Source organism: Corvus cornix, chromosome 12 (assembly GCF_000738735.6).
Source record: "Corvus cornix cornix isolate S_Up_H32 chromosome 12, ASM73873v5, whole genome shotgun sequence".
NCBI classification, from domain to species: domain Eukaryota; kingdom Metazoa; phylum Chordata; class Aves; order Passeriformes; family Corvidae; genus Corvus; species Corvus cornix.
The window spans coordinates 9,829,313-9,848,490 of record NC_046342.1 but is presented as its reverse complement, the minus strand read 5'-3'; the positions used below and the strand labels follow the sequence as shown (position 1 = coordinate 9,848,490).

Genomic DNA, 19,178 nt, shown 5'->3' with positions numbered 1-19,178 from the left:
CGATATGGAGGGGCAGGACAGGGAACATACAGATTAATCCTCATGGGAGGAGAGTAGCCCCAGAGAGGTCATTAAGACAGAAGCACAAGCAGCCACAAGCCACATGCTGGGGCACAACCAGCAAGCTGGGGCACAAGCTCTCATGAATTGCCCCCACCATCCTCCAGAGAAGAAATTTTCCAGTCACCAGGTCCTTCAGGGTCTGCAAAAAGACTCCCCAGTCCCCTTTCCACCACCTCACAAGGCCTCTCAAAGCAGCTGGGTGAAGCTCCCAATTCAGCCCTGCCCTGGGCACCCCAGCCTGACAACTGCAGTTCCACTTTGCAGTTCTTCAGGGTCAAAGCCAAATCTTGGCTATTTCTAGACCCTCCTCACCTGAAGGTCTCCTTTGCCATTTAATTACTGCAGGTCCCAGCTGGTTTCCTGGTCTCCACTTGTCAAAGGATCTCAGGTTATCCTCCATGTGCACCCTGACGTGGTTTCCCCTCCCTACTTTAGCTCTCCCAGTTGCTTCTAACTTAACTGAACCACTCCTAAAGCCCCATCCTCGGAGATGGTTTCCACCCTCTCCCTTCTGCCAAGGTTCTCCTTCTGCCATAAGGACATCAAATGCCCCTGTGAGAGTCACCACACACACACCTTGCTCTGCAGCATCTCTGCTGTGTTTAGAGCCTGCCCGGGTCAAAGTGGTGAGTAAGTCAGCACTTGGGTGCCAGTAACGTGGTGAAACCCTGCTCACAGCCTGCCTCAGTGCTGCTGGCCTCAGCATGGCTGTTTGACCACCACAGTGCCCTGCAAGGCTGCCCAAAGCCCAGGACAGGAGCTGAGGCAGGGATCCCCGGCTGCTGGTCAGGCTGGGCAGCGTGGCTGGGGCTGTGTCCCAGAGTGTCCGTATCCCGGTGGGTCCGCGTGCCACTGCTGTCTGTTCCTGGCACAGGAGCAGGCTGCTCGGCAGCATGATGCCATCTGTGCCGTCTCTCTCCTTCCCACGGTCAGGCACTCTTCCCTCATCACTTCTTGCCTAAGAGGCTTTCATCACTCCTGATAATTAGAGGGAGGCTCTCCTTCATGTGTTGAAGTGTTCCCCCTCCCCAAAGCGTGCCAGGAGAGCAAGAAGCCCAGTGAGGCAGAAAACCGATGGTGGGGGTGCAGCACTGATAGGGACCCACAGCTTGTTCCCCATCTGCCTCCTCCCCAGCCCTGCCAGGTGCTGGTGGAGATGAAGCCCAGGCGAGGCAGGGGAAGGGAGCCAGACCCACCGGCAGTGCCGTCCTTGTCTCCTGATGACCTCGTGAGAGAGGCGTGGCACCAGCCTCAGAGCAGCATTTCAGGGTCACTCTGTGCCAAGTGCCCCATTTCAAAACAAGTCCAGGCTCACTGCTGGCCTGAAACCTCCCCCAGCCAGAGGAGGCATCCTTGCAGGCAACAAAGCAGCTCTGCCCAAGTTTGAGTGCTCCAGGGTCAAAGCCAGAGCCTCCCCACAGCCCCCACGCTTGCCCACATCTCACCCCACCAGCTGGGCCAAAAACTCCCAGCACTGCTCCCCTCCACTTCCATAAATGATCCCAGACTTGATAAGGCCATCCTAGGGAAACACCTGACAGGACTGTAGAGAAGCAGAGGCAGAGACAGGGCAGAAGGACAGTAAAGACACCTTGCCAGGGTGGGTGCAGGGCCAAAAGCATCACTGCAGGATGAGCCCAGATCCAGGGGCAGCTTCAGGGACTGACTCCTCCCTGGGTGTGCAGGCACCTCCAGTGACCATGGAGAGGTCACAGCTGTCTCCACACATGACCCAAAGCAATGCTGTAGCTGATGTAGCGTGGAGAGCCAGCAGTGCTGGATTCAGGCTCCTCACTCACTCTCCTTCCTGCACTCCCAGCCCCAGGCATGCCACGTGCCCAAAGGAGCACAAAGCTCTTCATCACACTGAACAGCGAGGGCAGAAAACAAAAACAGCATCCACAGGAGTGAGATAAGCCTGAGCAGCAAACGTGAGTGGGACAGGAGGTGCGAGCACGGCACACACACAACAGACACTGAGGCTATTTCTACGGCGCAGCACGTCACTGGAGAAAGGAAGGACATGGAGTGAAGGGCAGGGAGGAGGGACAGGGGGAAGTTGAACGGCACCAAGAGCAGAGCAGGGGAGGTCCATTAAGAAGGGAAATTATAAACACAGTGTTGATGAAAACAGCATCTGTGCAGGCACAGCACAGCCGCCTGTGAGCCCCCCGACTGCTCCTCAGATCTCCTCTTGGCAGGAGGATGCATCCTTAGTGAATACTCAGCTCCAGCACAGCCTGCATCTGGAGCAGCAGCTGTCAGGGTTGAGGGGCTGAACTGCAGTGCTTTGGGCTTTATATCCATCTCTCTACCCTAGGGAGAAGGGAAGATCCTGAAGAGCAGTGGAACCAGACGGTCCGTGTCCCCCAGCCCCTACATGGACCTACAGGCAGCTTCCCCACTGGTGCCCCGGAAAGGTGTGGGGTGGGAGTCAGCTCCCACCTCCCTCCATCCCTGCCCATCTCAATCCATTTCTGCCCTTCCTTTTGCACCAAACCAATGCTTTTCCATCTCTGCTGGGTTTCGCCAAGGTCCTTACTCACAGGGTGGTCCAGAGCATCCACCATCATGCTGGAGGATGCAGAATCATGCCCTGGGTTTTAAAATAATTCTCTTGAAACACCCTCAGCTGCCTTCCCTTACTGAAACGTAAGACCAGGCTGTACCAGCCCTCCTCATTCACAACATACATGACATAAACCAGGTTATCCTGAGCTGTCTCTGGGGCCATCCTACAGGATTTTCCACCTGCCCCCGCCCAGGAACACACAGGGATCTGTTACCACCACACAGCTCAGCCATGCAAACTCAGATACACTCACTCAACTGCTTGCAGCCATCTGTCCATGCCTTTGAAAAGAAAGCATCTGTAAGCATCTGGAAATGAGCAGCACTGGGCCAACAGAGAAGCAGCCATGCCATGTGCAGGCAGACAGAATGGCTGCAGAGAGGAGCCAAGGCACAAGGGCTGGCATTGTCCCACGGGTGCCAACGGGTGCCTCAGTCACCAGAACAGCCCAGCCCTGCCTTACCGGCACAACCCCACTGCTCCCAGCCCTTGGGACATGCATTAAAATCCCATTTACTTAATGGAGGCTTACAGGGAAAGCCTGACCTGTGGGATGGAGACACAGCAGAGTCACATCTCTCCAGCCTGGAGGAGTTAGAGCCATTTGGCATGTCTGCCTTTGCTCTAGCCTCAGAGAAATTCAGCACCCTGCAGCTGATAGGACATGGGTGTCACAACTGTCACTACAGTGAGGCACAACCACAAGGCTGGTGGCATCATGACCACCTCCCACACTCGAGACAGGTTTCCAGGATGCTCAGATCCCCTCTTGGAATCAGACTTGCTGACATGATTTTCCCCCTTTCCCTGTGCCACCACCTGGATTTTTACTTCCACACTGCAGTGGCAGGACATGCTGGTGATGCGCTGGGCACGCTGGTGCTTGAAAAAACAGCAGCTCTGCAAAACCTGCCCACAGAATTGAAAGAAGCACCAAAAGCTCTCATCTTCTTCCCCATCCCACTCCACTTGCCAGCTCCCTTCCCACAGCCACACACTCCAAAATGCCAAGCCACAACATGATTTATGAAACAGAGTTTCCAGAGGAGAAATCCAGCGAGGAAACATGGAAAAAGCGGGAAGAAATGAATACATCTTAGTATTCCCTGGAATTGCTCACTAGCTTTCCGTGAGGATTCCCTACTCACCCACCTCGCCGGCAAGCTCTGCCAGAGGCAGGCAGGGAGCCTGGTATTACATCTTTATCTTAAAAGGGGACTCATTTCCCCACAAATGCTTTGAAGAAGGCGTTTAACTCTGACAAAGACGACCTCAACATCTGCCCATGCACGCGCTGGACTCGGGCTGATTCATTACACGATCAAAGGTGCCGAGCAGCCTTTAAATGCCTGCACTTGATCGGTGTCCCATTGGAATCCCTCGAGGGAATCCACCCAGTCCCTGCCACGGGGTTTTCATCTCATCCTCCACTGCAGGAACCAGAGCCTGTCCCCAGGAGCTGCAGACAAGCCTGTGGGCAGCCCTGCTCCCCTGCTGTGGGCTGGCAGAGACCCTCAGCCACCCACATCCCTCTTTGCAAGGGCCTCATTTCCCCACACTGAACTCTTGGTTTCCACTCCCCTGTTCAGTGCATCTCCCACAGCTCAGCCAGAAGCATCCCCTGCCTCATGCGCAAGCCTTTACAAGCAGGATGCCCAAAAGATGCCACTGCCTGGAAACACTTGCCTGAGCCCCACAGGAGCCCTGAGTACACAAAGCTGGGACCTCCAGAAGCTGCCCAGGTGACTCCTGGAAAGGAATGAAGCCCCAGAGGGAACGAAAATTCCAAACCAGGGCTCTCAGGGACCCTGCACAAAGTACCCCAGGAGCCACTGACGCTGGTCTGTGATGGGGACAGTTCCATCACACAGGCATAAAGCCCTGCATTAACAGATGGGACAGCTTTGAAGCTCTACCTGGAAGACATCCCCTCAGCCCAGAACATCACAGCCAAACATACAGGCAGCAAAACCCCCTCTGTACCCTCCTCTCCTGTAGAAGTGATCAGAAGCATCTTCCCTTCTGCAAATCCCTCCCTTGACCAGGCATTTGAAAATGCATGGGAAGAAGACTTGCCAAGGTGGTGGGAAATAAGAGAGCCGGGATGCTCATGCAGCAGCAGGACCAGCCCCACAGCCCGCATTTTGCTGATGCCTTTCCAGATGTCTGCCGAAAACAAGAAATCAGATTCTCCCTGGTGCACACGGTGGAGCTGCATTGGCTTCCCTTGGAGCTACCCCAGCTGACATCAGCAAAGAGCTGCCTCACAAGCCTCCCATCTCTCCACAACCATCTGAAAAATCTCACCCAAACACTTTGTCCTCAGCTGAGAAATGATTCAACACGCGGAACTCTGCCTTCCAACCTCAGCAAAGCCGCCCAAATATAAAAAGAAAACATAACGCACAGTGATCAGAGATCTCCACAGGAAAAACATTAGCCTCGTGGAAAAGCATATTGTTCCTAATACAGAATTTATCAGGCTGATGTATAGATTTTCCTCCACAAAATATGAAACCTGGATCTGAAAGGCTATTAACTCCAGAGAGATCCATTAAAGACGCCTGTCTGCAAATGGTATTTAAAAGTATTGCATCATCCCAGGAGGTATTGTCATGCTCTTTGGCTACGATTCGACTGCAGGTCACATAGTTAAAACTAACTCCAAACCCTAAAACTCTTAACGTAAAAAAAAAATAATAATGTTCACCAGCTTAGAACATGGACTTTTCTATCAGCTTCAACTGGAGTCCATAAATATTAATGCATCCATAATTAGCCTTTTTAAATAATGCATCCAAAATTAAACATCAACGCAGTAATAAATCAGTCAGGTTCTTTGTTGTAGGTTTGTTTCAGGGGGGTAGGGTGTTTTTTCCCCTCCTGTGTCAGGCACATAAAATAAAATGCCAATTCCCCCACCACCTCTTCCCACCAGACCGCTGATTGGACTAAATATGATGCCATTTGTACTTAAAAGTCATCTTTCTTTCATTTAGAAAAATAAAAGTCGTATCTGCTTTTTGATTTGCAAAATAATGACATGCAGCCAGCCCGAGCCAAAGCTGAGCTAATGTTATTGAAACCACAGGACGTGAAGGGAGACAAAGCTCATCTCAGAGTCAAGGTGAGGGAGAAAGTCAAGTTTGCAAAGTCTCTCCTCCCTCACCAGCATAGCGCTTCCAGGAGGAGCCCTGCTCCCTGTGCAAAGAGCAGGAGGGAAGGAATCCCTGTGATGAAGGAGCTTTGCAGGGGCTCTCCTCTGACACATCCCTCCTGGAGCTCACTGTGGGTGGGTTCCCAGCCAGGGCACCTGCGTCTCACTTGCTCTTCCCTGATCGAAGTGGAAACTCTGAACAGGCTTTGGAGGAGCAAACTCCAGCAGAGCCCTCAAGCCAGGCTCAAAACTTTGCAGAAAGACATTCAAAAGAGATCACTTGGCATTTGCTTATCTATAATTACTGATCAGCTGGAGCGCCACCATCCATGGGAGGTTTCTGGCAGAGTAATGAAATCTCTTGCATTCTTGAGCTCCAAATTCTTTGCCCAAACACACCCCAGCATCAGCTCTGACGGTCCTACAGCACAGCCATCCCCCACTGCTCAAGAACACTGTCTGCAGCTCCTCATCAGGAGTTGTGGCTTGAGACTTTAGACACTTTGCTTAGACAGCACATCAATAATCCACACCTCCTCTATTTTATCAAACGCATATCTCAAGCTGTCTAAAAACGCTTGCAAGAGTAGATTTCACGGCAGCCTGACAAGAAAGCAAATTCACAATTACTTCCAGTTAGGAAATTCTTGGGTAAATGCCCCAGGACATGTGGCATGTTCCATCCCATGTTGCTGTAACTTTCCAGCTCCCTCTCCAGCAAGCCTGGGAAGCAGGTACCGTGGCAGGAAAGTACAGGCTTCTCCTTTTGCATGGCCAAGTCACTCCTATTAACTGTTTCCAGGAATAACAAGACGCTTGGCATTTTCAGTCACACGGATTGATTTCTACAGTGTGCAGTGCAGTAAACTCTTTTTCTTCCAAAGTTTTGCCAAACCCAAAGCCCTGTTTTTACGTGAGGTTCTGTCCTGACGCTACATGTTCCCACACACCCAAACCAACTGTGGGTGCTCTGGTCACCGTCCCAGTTTACACAGGCAAAAGGAGGAGGTTTCTCACTGTAAACACCCCTGTACTCAACTGCCCTTTCCTCTTGCAACATCAGCACCCACAAAGCTGAGAACTCCCTCTTCCAGTCTCACACCATCCCACCAATCTGTTCCTGGAGCCCTCCCACAAAGTCCAGGCCACTTACGACTGATGGACGCTGCAGTTGTAGAAAACAAAATCCACAGAGGCAAATTTCTTCCCCGTCTCCTTGGATTTCAGGTAGAGCTTCACCACTCGTTTGTCCCCTGCAAGAGACCCAGGCAAAGAAAGACATCAGAAAGGACAAAGTGCATGGCCCAGCATTCAGCCCAAGGCTTGTGATGGGCTGGAGGGAGCTGGGCATCACCGCTCAGTCCAGTTAATTAACAAAATCCCCCGAGTGTGGCAATAAAAAGAGAGTGTTCACCCACCCCCATTCAGACACCAAAGAGGCCAGCAGAGCCCAAGTACAGCTCTGAGCTCCTACAGCTAAATATAACCTGCTGGCATGGAGACTGAGGCCTTGGGTTATACTGGGCATACTGAAGGAGGGTTTAATAGTTCTGGGGTCAGGAGAATGTCCTAGAGCCCATGGCTACATCTGCCCAGGAATGGTCTACAGACGGAAATAGGGCCAGGGTGCCCAGGAGCGGTCAGCAAGTAAAATCACAAAGTGGTTTGGGTTAGAAGGGACCTTAAGGATTATTCAGTTCACTGCCATAGGCTGTGCCCAAGCAGCTGTGTCCACGGCTTGGAGGAGACTAAAGGACCAACCTCCCATGAGCAGCAGTTCCTTCTCTTCCTATACCCCAAGAGCCCAGGTGGAGTCCAGATCCCGAGACTGGGATCACTGTCACGGGAGGACTGTCCTCCTCCACACCTGCCTGTGGGGTAACACATGGGACAACACTTGTCTCAGGCTTTTTTTCCACTCTGGGGCACAAGCTCACCGCGGCCCCTGGTGATGGGGATGACGTCCTTGGCAGAGGGAGAGCTGCAGTAGATCTTCCCATCCTCAATGCGACTCTCTGACTCGGTGAAGTCTTCAAAGGAGCAGTTAACTCCTGCTGAGAGATCTGGGACATTCCAGGCCTGCAGGACCAGCTAGGAAGGAAAGGCAAGAGCATCAACACAGAAAACTAGGAAAATAGGCTCCTCTGTGGCTGCTATGTGTAAATCTAGAAAAGACTAGGGAGTGCAATCCCTCCTCTGCCACCCACACATGGTGGGGAGACCTGCTCTGGGCTTTTGCAAGGGAGCCCCATCCATGTACCTCTCTGCTCAAGCAAGGAGCATGGATTTAAATGGGTTAAGAACTGGAATGACTCACAGCCTCTGTCCTCTGCCCTGGGCACACCACAAGCCATTACGCCTCACCTCTCTACAGAGAACAAGAACAGCATCAGGGCTGAAGTGTGTTTCACAGAAAGGCAGAAAGGCACCCACTCCGGCAGAGATGAGGAGGGGAAGAATCCACCTCTTCCTTCACAAAGTCATCCCCAGGGTCAGCAGTTCTCACTTTACAAAACGCTTGCCTTATTTCTAATTTGAATTTTTCACAGCTTCCAGCCATTAGTTCTTGTTATGCTTTTCCTTGATAGATTAAAAAGCCCTTTAGTCCCTGATATTTGCTCCTTGTAAAGGCACTTATACTCTGTAATCAAGTCACCTCTTAATCTTCTTTTTGATAAGCTAAGCAGATTGAGCTCTGGAAGTCTCTCACTGCAAGGCATTTTCTCCAGCCTTCAACTCATTTACATGATGTTTATGGGAGTTTTTCAGTCCCTCCCTTTGACAGCTGCACTCCAACCCAAGCAGAGCATCCCCATGTCATCCATGCACGTGCAGCATCCTGCCATTGGTATGGAGATAATTACCCCAGGAGTGAAAGCACTGCCCAGCTCCTGGCTTCACCCCAGGAGCATCAAGAGCCTGCAGTGAGGGCTCAGCCCCAGCACCACTTTTCAGGACACCAGGTGAACCTTCATCCATGTTTAACTTAAGACTTGGCAATACCAAACCCCAGTTTCTCTGCTAAACAGCCCCACTCAAACCCAACCACTCCAAAGGAACTCTCACCCATACCAGTCTCCAGTCCCAGGATCCCAGCAGGTCCTGTCTGCAGCCATATCACATTTATCTCCACGTTACCAAAGAACATTTAGCCCTGCAGAAGTGCTTTCCACACTGTTTCCATCCAGTGACAATTCCTCTCTGATGAGAACTTTTTGAGATCTGTCACAGAGCCAGTTCTTAATCCACTTAAAACGTGCTTTATCAATATTGTATAATGCCAATTTTTAATCAGAACGTTGTGTTGTACTAAGTCAAATGCCTTGTAGGAGCCTAAAGACATCACATCCCCGCAGTCCCTCTTCTAATTCAAGTCATAAATTCATCAAAGAGCAAAATGGGGTTTGTCAGACACAAACCCACGTTAACTGGCATAAATTATATTCCCATCCTTAAATCATTATCAGGTGTATCCTGCACCTGTTCTTTTTCTTTTCTTCTTCTACTTCTGAAGTAAAACTAAGCACTCTCTGACTATTTGGTCCTTTTTGCAACTGAGAAAAAAAATTAGCACTTTTTCCGTTTCTGGGACTTTTCTCAACATTCAGTTGTTTATTACAAAGTCATATTATTACATATATCCCCAGGCCACAGAACTCCTTGGCCAACTTTTTTAGGATTCCTGACTGCTGGATATCCAGACCTGGCGGTTTATTGCTGGTATATGCTGTTTCTTATTCTCTTCATGGTGCTAATGGCCTGAAAAATACTTCAGGGAAGTCCATCGTCCTTTCTGCCTGCACAGAGAGAGAGCAGCGAGTTGTGCATCAAAGTCTCATCCCAAAATATCTACTGCAGGCTGGAGTCAGAGACAAGCTATTGAACTAGAGCTAGGTCGCTGGGCTATGAATGGCATTTCTGATGGTCGTGCTGTCATTATGGAGAAGTATTTATTGCTCAGTTGTGTCTTTTCTGAATAATCATCAACTGCTTTATTATCTCCATCAATATGGAGCGAATGGCCTGCCCTCATCAATGCCCTGCACTTTGCTCTGTTTTGTCTCAGATCTCTCTTCCCCTTTCTCCCTATTCATCGTAAAGTCATCACTTATTTTTAATTGCCTTCTCCCCTCCAGAGGGTCAGGAGGTGGCTGGGGAGGAGTAGGAGGGAGCAGAGGTGTCTTACCGGGACCTCGGACATGGTGACCGAGATGTTCTTGGGCTGCACGGTGAGCTGGACGCACTGCTGCAGCTCGGAGGCGAAGCGCTGGGGCTCGTCCGCCCGCTCGCACCGGTCCTTGCGGGAGCAGCTGCAGGGGGATGGAAGCACCACGGTGAGGAGAAGAATCCCCTGGGGTCCTGCAGGGCTTTGGGCTGGCACCAGTGCAAACAGACCCTTTGGCATGGAGATGATGCCCAGCTAGGAACGTCGGGTGATCGAGGCCCGTACCAGAGCTCTGCTCTCCCCTGAGACTTCAGGGGTATTTTGTGTTCAGTTTATCTTATTGGCACAAGAATGCTGAACCCAGGAGCCCATGGGCAAGACGAGCAGGCCCTGGCAGCAGCTTCACCATGCATGGATACTCCTAAGCACAGCCTGGGCACCACAGGAGGGGATGACTGACCCCTTGGACCATTCCATCCCTCGGCATTTTGGGGCCAAAGTCCAGGAGGGATGCCCTCAAGGAGACCAGCAGTGGGGACGGACACATTTTGTCAGCTGTAGGTCGCTGGCACAGCTCTAGAGACAATCCTGCTGTACTCACATGTTGTGCAGGACACACCAGCCGCAGTGGGGGTCCCGGGAGCCCAGGCACAGCTCACAGCTCTCATACTGCTCACAGCTCTCCACTGGCACACGGGTCACCTGCAGGGAACAGGCACGGAGTGAAGGAAGCCGGGCTGCTGTGCCCACACCTTGGCATGGCACAGACAGACCCAGCACAGACTCACCCTGGCCTGTTAGTGGGGAGGCAGGAGAGGGAGCAGGCTGAGCCCCTTACCATCATCCACTCCTCTCCCAGGCCCAGTCAGCACATCTGCAGGCAACACCTCCACCCCAGAGAGACTTTTACTCCAAACAAGCTCCTTTCATTGCACCTTTGCAGGATTTGGGAGAGGGCTGTGCCAGCTCAGCCCCACATCGGCTCCCAGTGCCAGCCAGGCACCCCGTGGCTGCCGCAGCCCTGCTCCGAAAGGGTTACCAGTCCTTTATTAATTGCTCCTCCAGATTTGATTAAAATCCCCTCATTCTCTGAGCCCTTCGAGCTCTGTTACAACTGTTCATTTAATTACTTTCCACCAGCACTCTGATAACACTGAGCGTACTAGGGAAGAGAGTGGGCTTTATTAAGGAGAGGAGAGGAGAAGAGGGGGGACAGGGAGGGGGTGCAGGGAGGGGGTTCCTGCTCACCTGCCACGAGGCATCGGCAGCACCGAGCAGCTGCCCATGCCTGCCGTGCTTGTGCCTCAGTTCCCCACTGCTCCCACGGGGAAGCACTCACTCATTAATTAAAATTTGTAAACTTCTCTACTGAGGGCTAAACCTGGGGTGTTCTCCCTCCTTACAGCCCAGCAGAGCACAGGCTCAGCATGATGTCTACAGGGCTGGGATACGCTGGCCAACCAGCTCCCTCAGGGTGGTGAGGACAGCTGTAATGTTCCCATTTGTTTGTCCCTGACATTGCTTTAGGCAGGTGGTGGCAGAGGGTACCCCCCAGGCAGACCCTGCACAGCCAAGTCTCAGGTCCCAGCAAGTGTGGTGGTCCCTGGAGGAGATCCCCAGTCCAGGCCAATGCAACTGCCCCCCTGGCATCCACTTCTCCAACATCTCCCCTGCAGAGGAGAGGCTTAGCTGAGCAAGCTTTGGGACAGAAACAGAGCCAGGGCTGGAAACACAGCCCAGGAGAGCTGCATGGAGGAGCCCAAATGCAGTTTCTGCCCCACCTGGAACGCTGCATGTTTCCTGCAGCAGAGCAGAAACCAGAAACAGCCACTGGGAGGAGGGGGAGAAGAACTCTGCTGTCCCCACAGGGCTGTCTAGACAAACCCACGGCCCTGCTCCAGCATCCTTCCCCCTCCCAAGCCCTCGGGCTGGTGGCCAGGAGACTGTGAGGCTCCCAGCTCTGCTTGCAGTCCCGCTCACAAGCACACACCTCTGGCTGGGCAGAGGAGCAGAGGTGCTGCGAGACACAGGCACACCATGTCCCAGCACGGCCACCCTGGCATGGTGTACTGACACCAGATCCAGAAAGCGTCACCACTGTGACAGGAACCCGCTTCACTCCCTCCAATTCAGCCCATGGATGGATGAACTCACACCAGCAGCCCTCCCACAGATCACAAATCAAGCAAATGCTCACTAAGACAACCAAAACCTCCTATCACGAGCCCAGACCACACTGCCAGGGTGACAGCACCAGATCCAGACTGGGTCTGTACCTCCCATTAGCTCAGCACAAGCAGAGGCAGGGTTCAAGAAGTGCACACCAGGAGCCTGGGGTTGCATCAGCCCTATGTCCCCTCTGCCCTGTCATGCAAAAGCAACTGCTCCAGAGGACAAAAAGTTGTTCAGAGCAAGGAGCTCCTGCTGACCTGCAAAACCCTTGCTCAGGAGGGGACAGCCAAAACAGGGAGGAGGTTTATGGCCAGCCATTCACAGCAAGGCAGGGTCAGGAAGCCCTTGGTCCCCAGGGACCACGGGAATTTCAAGCAGCTGCTGCTAACAATTAAAGCCTCAGGACAGTGTTTCTGCAGGGAGGAGCAGGGAGGAGCTGCCCCAGGGTCCCTAGGCAGCTCCAGTCCCAGGAAGCAAAGGGCAGACCCCACTAGGGAGCAGCCCAAAAGGCTTCCCAGCACATGGGACTACAGCTGGGGCTGCAATGCAGGCTGCCAAGTCAGGAGAGCAGAAGGCTGCTGAGCCCTCCCCCTTACCTGTTTCTCAGTCATGGCATAGATGTGCTGACGGTCAGGGCTCAGCACCAGGTCTCGCAGGATGGAGCTGCCTTCGTGGGCCACAACATTCTCGTACTGCAGAGCTTGGTGCCTCCTCTCGGCTGGCAAGTCCACCAGGATCTGTGGGGAGAGCAAGGCGGATGAGTATGATCCCTCACACACCTCAACCCCCACCCAGGATGTGGGATACAGAATGTGCCCCATCAGGGACACCAGCCTCCATCGCACACCCATGTGGTGACTCCACAGCCCCTGCAGCACAGCAAAGCACCAGCTGCTCTGCAAGCATCCCGACCCTTTCCAGAAGACCAAACTGCAATGCCTCCTTCCCTTTACCACATTTGCCTGGTGCATTTGCACCACATTCATGCTGATGGCATTCGTCTCTCTCCAGGGAGGGAGGACACATCCCTGGTTCTCACACTGCACCCCACTATGTGCTGCTGCTCAGCCCCAAAGCCCCTCCAACTCATAGCATGGAGCAGATGAGCCCCCAGCTTGCAGTAAGGCATCAAACCCCATCTTGCCCCAGCGGTGCTGAGAGCAGCTCACACATCGCCTCGCTCCAAGCCCTGCCAGGCAGGATGCTGCGGCGCACGCAGGCACGGCTCCCATCAGCCCATCCATCAGAGGAAACACTTGGACTCGTGACCGGGGAAGTCAAGAGGGTCTCAAGGAAGTTGGAGGTCAACAGAGGTTCAGAAAGCGCCTTTGTTCCCTGAGCAGGAACATGACGAAGACTTTAATCTCCTTATGGCTCACAATTACGTTAAAGCTCTTCCTAAGCACACTGGTTCCTGCCTGGCCCGGCCATCATCACATCAGGAGGCACCGTGGAGCTGGAGGCACACACCACACAGGGCTAAACTTGGCATAACCTGACTGGCACCTCCACGAGCCAGAGGTACTTCCTGCTCATGCCATCACTTGTGATACCCCCAGATTCAGGCTGACCCTGGGGGCTGACCTTGAGACAGCCTCAAGGGAGGCAGTGCCAGAGAAATTGCTCAGAGAGTCTGGGCTGCTCCTGTGGGGTGGGGTGGGGTGGGGTGGGGTGGGGTGGGGTGGGGTGGGGTGGGGTGGGGTGGGGTGAGAGCCACACCAGCAGTACATTCTGCAAAAATCCCAGCAGTAGGCAGCAAAGCATCGTGCCCAGCAAGATGGAGCAAACTCTGCCTGGGATCATTTCCGCACTGGTGCTGGCACACACAGGGACCTGGTCCAGCATCCCCATCTGCAGGACTCAGGATCCCCCCACAGCAGAAGGGCAAACTGGCTGCTTAGAAGCACCCCCCAAATGCATCCCACAGCCCTGCCCTGAGCATCACTCCCACAGTCCAGCACAGCCACGACCACCCCTTGTGCCCCCACAGCAGCCCCAGCATCCCAGACACCTCACCCCCTCCTGCAGTAAATTGCCACCGGCATTTGCACAGTTCCCAATCAGGAGGATACGGGCCGGGAAAGCAGGATCCCGGTGTGCAGCTGATTAGCATGGAAATGTATGCGGCTCACAAACAAACTGGGGCCCGTTTAATTAGAGCGGCGCCTTTGATTCACTGCCAGCCTCCTGCATGCACCAGCCCCGGATTATTTTTAGGCAGTTTTACAAAACAAATGTATTTAATTAAGAAAGAGACCCCTGAGCAACCAGAGAGAGATGAGTCCTGCATAGCAGTGAGCAAAGGGGCCACCCTCTCCCCAGGGATGTGACAACTGGGCTTGCAGAACCAGGCTAACTCTTGGGAGCTCATGGGACAGCCAAACACCCCCTGTACCTCCTTCCACAGGACTGAAGAGCCTTCACCATAACCCAAAATGGTCCTGGTATTCACCCACCTTCTCAGCATCCTTTGCTAGACCCCTACACAGTCTCTGCTCCCCATCAGCCCACACTTGGTACCACTGCAGGCTGGGGAGCCCAGAGGTGCTAAAGCCTCTGCCCAGGGTATCTGCCAGGTCCAGGACCATGTTTGTTCCTACTCCAAACATCAGAGGAGGTCAAGCCCCAGACCCCTGTAGTACAGGGCCACGTGGCACCCCTGCCCTGAAGTGTCCTTTGCACGTTGGTACCCAGCATCACCCCCAGAGCACAACCGTGCCTCCCCACATCTCCTCGCAAGTTGCTCCCCTTCCAGCTCTCAGCTTCTCCCCTAGAAAGTCCCGCCCAAGCCAGCTCTCTGGAGGAGGGTAAGGGGAGCACCCCTTCCACTCCCCAGCAAGGCACCATCTCCCCACTTCACTATGGCAAAGTGACAAACGCACCTTTCCAATCCTTTTATGGGCCACAGTTGCGGCACAGAATAATCGATACAGTTTTACCCTGGTTCTAAAATAGATCTATGGCTGGATGTCGCGCTGGCAGTAATTTTTAACTAGCGGGGTAATTTCCCCATTACATTATTGCACTGTGCAGTGCTGGGAAAGAGAAAGAGATATATTAAAAAAACAACAGACGTGAAGCACTTCCAGTTAATTTGAGGCTCCAGGAAGAACCTAAAAATACTCTCAGTAGTCAAACAGGGCTGGAACCCAGCCTGACACACGTCAGGATGTTCTGGTGGGGCCACGCATACACGGGAACCCTTCTCTCTAGCACCTCTCTCCCTGTTAAGGATAATCTGTAGGTGTGTTTGGGATTCAGGAAAATGAAATTTGGAAGACTTGGTAATCAAGTTGTTTTCTGGCTGGCCAAAGAGGGAGATTTTGAGTTAGGTCATGGTAGGAAAATGCATCCTAACCCTCCTCTCCAGCATGAGGAGACCACAGAATCACAGGAAGGTTTGGGTGGAAGGAAGCTTATAGATCATCTAGTTCTAACACCTCTGTTCCAACTCCCTGGTTCTATTATACCAGGTTGCTCAAAGCCCCATCCGACCTGGCTTGAACACTCCTGGGGGTGGGGCATCCACAACTTCCATGAGCAACCTGTGTCAGCAGATAGACCCCAGACTGCCCCCACACCAAGCAGGACTCTGTGCAGACAGAGGTGGGAACACAGCATCAGGGCCTTCCCAGCAGGATTAGCCCAATATGAACCTACCCATCCTGGCTAGAAGAATGAGGATGGGCTGTTTGGAATATAGTGCAGCAGCACAAGGAATGCACGAGGAATGCACAAGGAGCCTCCCATCTCTTACAAAGACACTGGAAGGGACCACTTTCCTCCTCCGCCCTGCACCCACAGGGTAGATGGGAGCAGGGAAAGGGGGAGAGGATGCAGTTTAATCAGAGCAGACCCCCTCAGAAACACACTCCTTCCTGCCCACCCTGCCTGCCTTCCCGCCCAGGGGAAAAGACATTTACCATAAATAAATAAATAAATATATATATTAACCTTTCTCCTCATCCTGATGCTGATATAATTACCCAATACTAATAATTACTCACACTAATTTCTTGCTCAGGATTCCTGCCCTCGCTCCTGCCTGCCTCAGGCTGGCTTCAGGCAGCAGCTCAGCAGTGCTGCCTCCTCCCAGGAGCTGCAGGAACCCCAAGGGGCAACCAGCTCCTGGGGCTGTACTGAGGCACAGGAGCAGGAGTGAGGGTCGGCTTGAAGGGCTGCTGCCTTGTTAAGTACATGGGGAAGACCAGAAGCATGAAATTATAAACTCCCTGCTTGGGTGAATCATCTCAAAGCAAGCCCAGGGGCTGCTCTGCCAGAAGCCCCTGTGCACAGCCGCCCCACTCAAACAAGGAGCACACCCCAGCTGGGTGGCCAGCACACAGCACCCCTTCACTCTGAAGAGGGAAGGGTTTAAGACCTGCACCCCCAGAAGCTGAGAACCCTGGCAAAGGAAGGATGAGGGAAAGGATGGGGTGCAATGCTCCAACCCCTGGGGACCCTGGTGTAATGAGTGACTGCACACTGCACACCCCAGCTGGGCATATGCAAAGTCCTTTCCCAAGAGACCCAGAGACGGTTCCTGGGGATGGCTTTGTCTTGGCTGGAGAAAGGAGTTGCCATCCCAGATAAGGCTTTGGAGAAGACGAGCACATTGCCTTGCTAATGAACAGCTCCTTCCACGGCAGCATGTTTCTCCCCTGGGCAAGGTGCCCTTCAGGCTTGTCCAGGTGATGGGGCACCTCCCCACTGCCTTAACCACGGCTGATCAGCAAATCACCAGCAGGAAAATCTCCCAACATCCTTACGGCATCAGCAATGGGCACGAGGCAGAAAGGAGCATCTCCCCAGAGCCAGCTTCTGGAAAGACAGGCAATGAGAGGAATGCAGGGCAGCAGCCATGACCTGGCGCCCACCCAGTGCTGGCAGCAGGTCCAGAGGAGGACGGCACTGGAGGACAGCGCTTTACAGCTCAGCCTGGGCCAGGGACACCAGGTGGGGAGGGAGGAAGCACAGCCGGAGAGGGAAGGCAGCTGCAGACATGCCAAGGCTGCTTTTGGATTTAACACGTGCCAGCAGAGGTCTGTGCGGGGTCTGGGAGGTGGTTGGGTGGGCCACTGGCTCCTCTCAGGACCAAAACCACATCTTAGGGGGCTCACAGAGAAGGTCCCCAAGAGACCCAATCTCCCAGGGGACACCCCTAAGCCCACCACCAGGAAGAGGGGACTCTTCACTGCCCCACAGCCAGTCCTCCCACAGGCCCTCCCACCCCAGCCTGGCCTCTCCCCACCTCCAGGCTCTCAAGCCTCCATCCTGGGTCCCAAGCGGTCCCCCGCAGACCCCTCCTCCGGGCAGGAGAAGTGCTCAGCCAGGCTTTGTACTCTTATCTGTGCAGGGCTGTGATTAATTCGCAGCGGCTGGCAGCAGCTACAAGAGGAGGGCGCTTTTGCCCGCCTGCCACACTTCAAAGGCAGGGACTTATCTGTCTGAAACACACTCTGCAGCCTTTTCACGGGGACCCTTTCCAGTTCCACAGGGCTCGCACGGTGCTGACGGGCAACGCGAAAGAAAGGCTTATTTATGGGAGTGCATTTCAAAGCCTCCCCTCTTCCCTCTCAACACACTCTGAGGGAAGCAGAGAGTTCCCCAGCCCCAAGGATCTCCACCGGGGACAGAGATTAAACAGGCGGGGAAAAGACGAGGCTGTGAGGAGAGGATGCTGGAAAGAGGTCCCTGCCCTACCAGTGCCCATGTCCTGGCCCCCTCCTGCCCTGTCATCTTACCGGTGAGCAGCTCTGTAGCACATCCCTGAGTTGGGAGGAGGAAGATGCTTTGTCATGGGTGGAGGGCAGAGTCCAGCCCCAGAAGTGAAACCTTCCCCTCCCCAGGCCATTGGTGCTCACAGCTCAGGCACCATGGAAGCCTCAGGCTCCTGCACCCAAATCAGCAGGCACACATGTCCCTTCCCAGAGAGCAGGGCCGTGCAAACACCCCCAGCATTCTGCTTTGATTTTGGCACCATCCACCCAAAAGGCATAGGACAGGCCAAACATAACCAGAAGAGGAGTGGGTCCTGGCAGAGCTGCCCCCCAGGCCATGGGGCCACCTCCCAGAGGCAACAGAGGGCCTGTGCAGCCTGGCCACTCCAGGGCAGAGGTGACAGCTGCTGCAGGGTATCACACAACACCACGCTGACAAGCCTACAAAAAGCTGGAAAAGGCACATCCCATGTCCATGCTCGTGGGGAAAGGGATCACCTTGGGGGGGTCAGCCTGCACAGCCCCTCCTGGCACATGGCCTGGGGTCACCCCAAGGCAATAAGACAATGTGGGGACAGGGACACTGGCTGCCCCTCCACATGCCTTTCCCCAGGACCAGCAGCTGCCATGCACACGCCCCTCTCCAGTTTCCAAAGGAAGGGAAAGGGTTTAAATTAAATTCTTGGATCAGCTGCTCCAAGGAGACACACACTCCTCTTCACCCAGAAAGATGCAGTGAAAGGCAGGGGCAGGAGCAGCTGCAGGGCTGTGGTATCATCTGTCCCATGGGCACAGCCCTGGGAGCTGGGTGCTGCTGGAGAGGAGGGCACTGGCATGCTGGGGGTCAACAGCAGGGAGGAGAAGGCAGTGGCTCCTGCTCCCTCCCGCTGTATTGCAGGTTACCAAACTTTGGTGTCCAGGGTGGTGAGGGTTTGCCTCTGGCTTTGCTCAGATAACCAGGAAATTGCCACCAGGAGTGCCTCAGCCTCACCCTACGGCTGCTCTGTGCCACGGGGCAGGAGCCGGGCACCCAGCGGAAGGGTACGGACAGCCGGCAGCAGGGCTGCGGGCAAGGCCGTGGGGATGCATCTCGCAGGGGCTGGTGACAGGATGGGCCCCGCAGAAACATCCCAGCTATGCAGGGCAGGCTGGCAGCCGCTACCCCAGCTCCCACTGCTCCCCCAGCCACCCTCCCTGCCATGCCGCCAGCTGCCTGCACAGGAATGCACCAGGATCAGACACACGCCTCCCGCCAGACAGGCAGGCAGCTGCGGGCTGCTCAAACCCGGCAGAGCTGGGTCCTGTCCTCCCGGCCTCCTCTGCAGGAGA

General features: G+C 54.0%; 1 protein-coding gene across 1 annotated transcript in view; it reads right to left on the bottom strand.

The window, feature by feature from the left end:
• Positions 1-19,178, bottom strand: part of PLXNA1 (plexin A1) — a 116,048-nt gene that overhangs the window by 53,563 nt on the left and 43,307 nt on the right. Inside the window, 5 exon segments of the mRNA XM_039558814.1 lie at positions 6,946-7,045; positions 7,730-7,883; positions 9,979-10,102; positions 10,559-10,659; positions 12,726-12,866. Of these exon segments, the coding sequence (XP_039414748.1) occupies positions 6,946-7,045; positions 7,730-7,883; positions 9,979-10,102; positions 10,559-10,659; positions 12,726-12,866 (620 nt within the window).